Raw genomic sequence first — 2759 nt, 5'->3', positions numbered from 1 at the left:
TATATACTATATAGTTGACAAAACATGAACAATTAACAAATTTCAAAACTACAAAAGTGAAAACAAAAGACTAATGAGTAAAGACAATGTTGTATTCTTGTTGAATACTTCAAATTTGAATGTCCGTTACCGACACAGTGTCAAATTTATAGGCCTTTGGGCTTTGATCATGGCCATGGATCATTGTTTATATTCCTGCCTACATAGACCAACTACCAACATAAACCATAACCATGATAGGGTCTTTGGAATACGATAATTATGATATGAACCACGGACTAATTGATTAGTGATAGTCGATAGACTAAGGGCCAGTTGTACAGTCTGTGATTAAACTCCGATTACGCTTAATCAACCGATAACAGATATTTAACCAGCCAAATTCGGCCGGTTAAACTGTGATTAACTTTAATCACAGACTGTACAACTGGCCCTAAGTGATTAGAACAAATTATTTATCAATTGTTATTTATTAACTTTATAACCTAACCACAAATTGGACTTCAAATATTATCATAAAAAATTTTAATTTTAAAATATATAAAAAAAAATTTAGTTACGTAGCTACTTCGATACATTGACACATCGAAATAACATCGAAGGTAATTTTCGATGGACCAATAAAAATCGAAAGACACTGTCGGTGTAAAAAACATCGATACATCGAATATAACAATCGATGTTTTCGATTAATCGATGTATCGTTGCCATCCCTAGGTGCGCTTAGCCGATCCTTGATTCTGATTCTTTCGAGACCTACGATGTCCGCTGGTGGCATGCAAGCCAGCAGCAGGGGAGCCTCGTCAGAGACGGTCCTGTACGCGCGGATCACTCTCAAGGCGGCTGCTCTCTGAGGCTAGATCAGGTTAGCCTTGGTCCTTGCAGCTGTTGACGCCTGGGTGGCCCTCACCGGAGCCGTGTACAGCGACTGGCTCTCATCTTCCATTGGCTGGGACCCTTCACGTTGGACATTAGCCTCGCCAGTGATGCTGCGGAACGGGAGGCCTTCTTGGTAACAGCTTCGATGTGGGGAGCGTATGGATGCTAGTCGAGTATGAAGGTACCTGAGATTTTTTTTCAATCCAATGTGGTGCCCGCCCACCACGAGGCAAGAGGGGACGAACGCTCGTCTTTTAGTCAACAGCTCGGCCTCACTCTTATGGTGAGCGAGCTCCAAACCCCTGCTGGTCATCCACGCATCAATCGCTAGGGTGGGGTTGACGGCTTCTTCGAGTTGATCACCCGTTCTGGCGACTCCGACCACTGCCAGATCGTCAGGTTAGGTTAGGTTAGGTTAGGGCCAGATCGAGGACTTCCACCTCGACCTGAACGAGAAGTTGGGACACTCTCCCAACAGAGTCCCCGAGTTTAGTGCTGAGTGCCTCAGCGATCGTCTTAACTGCCGCTGAAGATTTCGATCCCTTGGGAAACTCCAACAGCAAGCAACCATCCTGGGTCTCGCGCATGGAAATGCTAGTGCCTAAATCTTGCGTGGTGAGCCCGCAGGAGCGGACCGATCGCACGGTGTCCGCGAAGCTCTTCCCGTCTCCCGGCTTTATCAAAATGGCGGGCGGCTTCTTCGCAACGCTAGTGTGTCTCGTGGGAGCCTTGGGGACCGGCGGACGGGTCACAGATACTGCGGCTTTTTTGGTTCTTCGCGGCCTTCTCGCGACCTTGGCCTAGCTGTCGACGGCGTCCGTCTCCATGGCGGTGTCGTCTTCTGTCTCCAAAGGGGGGGCGTGCTGCGTGGTGACGTCGGTCGGTTTCCTTGAGGCTCTCCGCCTGTTAGGTTACTTCAGCTTGGCGTCAGGATGGTGTCGGTGCTGGCGTCGATCATGACGTGCTTCTCAGGTTCACTGTCTTTGACCTTTCTTAGGGACGGGGACGCCGGAGGGGAGACGAGCTTGCCCTTCTTAGTTAGCATTCCATTCAGGACTTGAGACATTTCGGCCAGTAGAGTCGTTAGGTGGTGGATCCCAGGGACGTTCTTGTTCGGCTTCATTTTGGTCACGTTGACTGTGGAGTTCAGGGTCGACCTAATGAACTTCAGTCCTGCCTCGATGTCGCAGAGGTCCTGTTCGGCGCTTGAGCTTGCACTACTATCATTTTTTCTCTTTCCTGCCAACGGTGGTAGCTCGCCCGTGGCGAGGTACAGGGAGGTGGAGGACATGCTGCCCACGTCGGTAACCTCGACGTCGTCTTCCTTCACATATACATCGTTGCTGTGTTCAGACATGCTAGTTGTAGTTGGTTTTTTTGCCATGGGGATTGGCGCGTTTCCGGGCCCCGGACCTTTGGGTGTGGGGGGGGGGGTGGTTAGGTTAGGACCATCTCTCATGCCATGCCTCCATGGTGTTGGTTCTCGGATCGTTGCCTGCCGTGGGTGCCACGGGGGCCCGTCTCCGGTCGAACACCGCCTCTCTCTCCTTCGCCAGGAGGTCTGCCGGCAGCGTTGACGCGATCACGTTTGTGGCCGTCTCGGAGACGGTGCGGTACGCGCAGGCACACCGGAGAAGAACTCTCCTTTGAGCTCTGTTCAGGGTCCGAACGTTCACTGGAACAATCTCCAGCTTATGATCCCAGCTAGGGGCACCGTACTGGAGTACAGAGTGCACCACCGACGACAAGAGCTGCCGTCGGTCCTCTCGGGGCCCGCCCATGTTCGGCATGATCCTCGCCAGCTGGTTCCCGATCTCCGCTGCTCTGGCTGCCGCTTTCTTCACCTGGCCCTTGAACAGCATCGACCTGTCCACCACCAT

The 2759-nt window shown here is 51.3% G+C and overlaps 1 protein-coding gene across 1 annotated transcript; it reads right to left on the bottom strand.

Annotated features, from left to right (window-relative positions):
- Positions 1-2321: 2321 nt before the first annotated feature.
- Positions 2322-2759, bottom strand: LOC111027614. The gene has a single exon (XM_022306013.1). It carries the CDS (start codon positions 2757-2759, stop codon positions 2322-2324), a length of 438 nt encoding a protein of 145 aa, XP_022161705.1.

Source organism: Myzus persicae, unplaced genomic scaffold, assembly GCF_001856785.1.
Source record: "Myzus persicae strain clone G006 unplaced genomic scaffold, MPER_G0061.0, whole genome shotgun sequence".
NCBI lineage: Eukaryota > Metazoa > Arthropoda > Insecta > Hemiptera > Aphididae > Myzus > Myzus persicae.
This window is presented reverse-complemented; position numbering and strand designations above follow the sequence as displayed.

Excerpts from the sequence above, each read along its gene's own strand:
- LOC111027614 (XM_022306013.1), bottom strand. The coding sequence starts at position 2,759 with ATGGTGGTGGACAGGTCGATGCTGTTCAAGGGCCAGGTGAAGAAAGCG.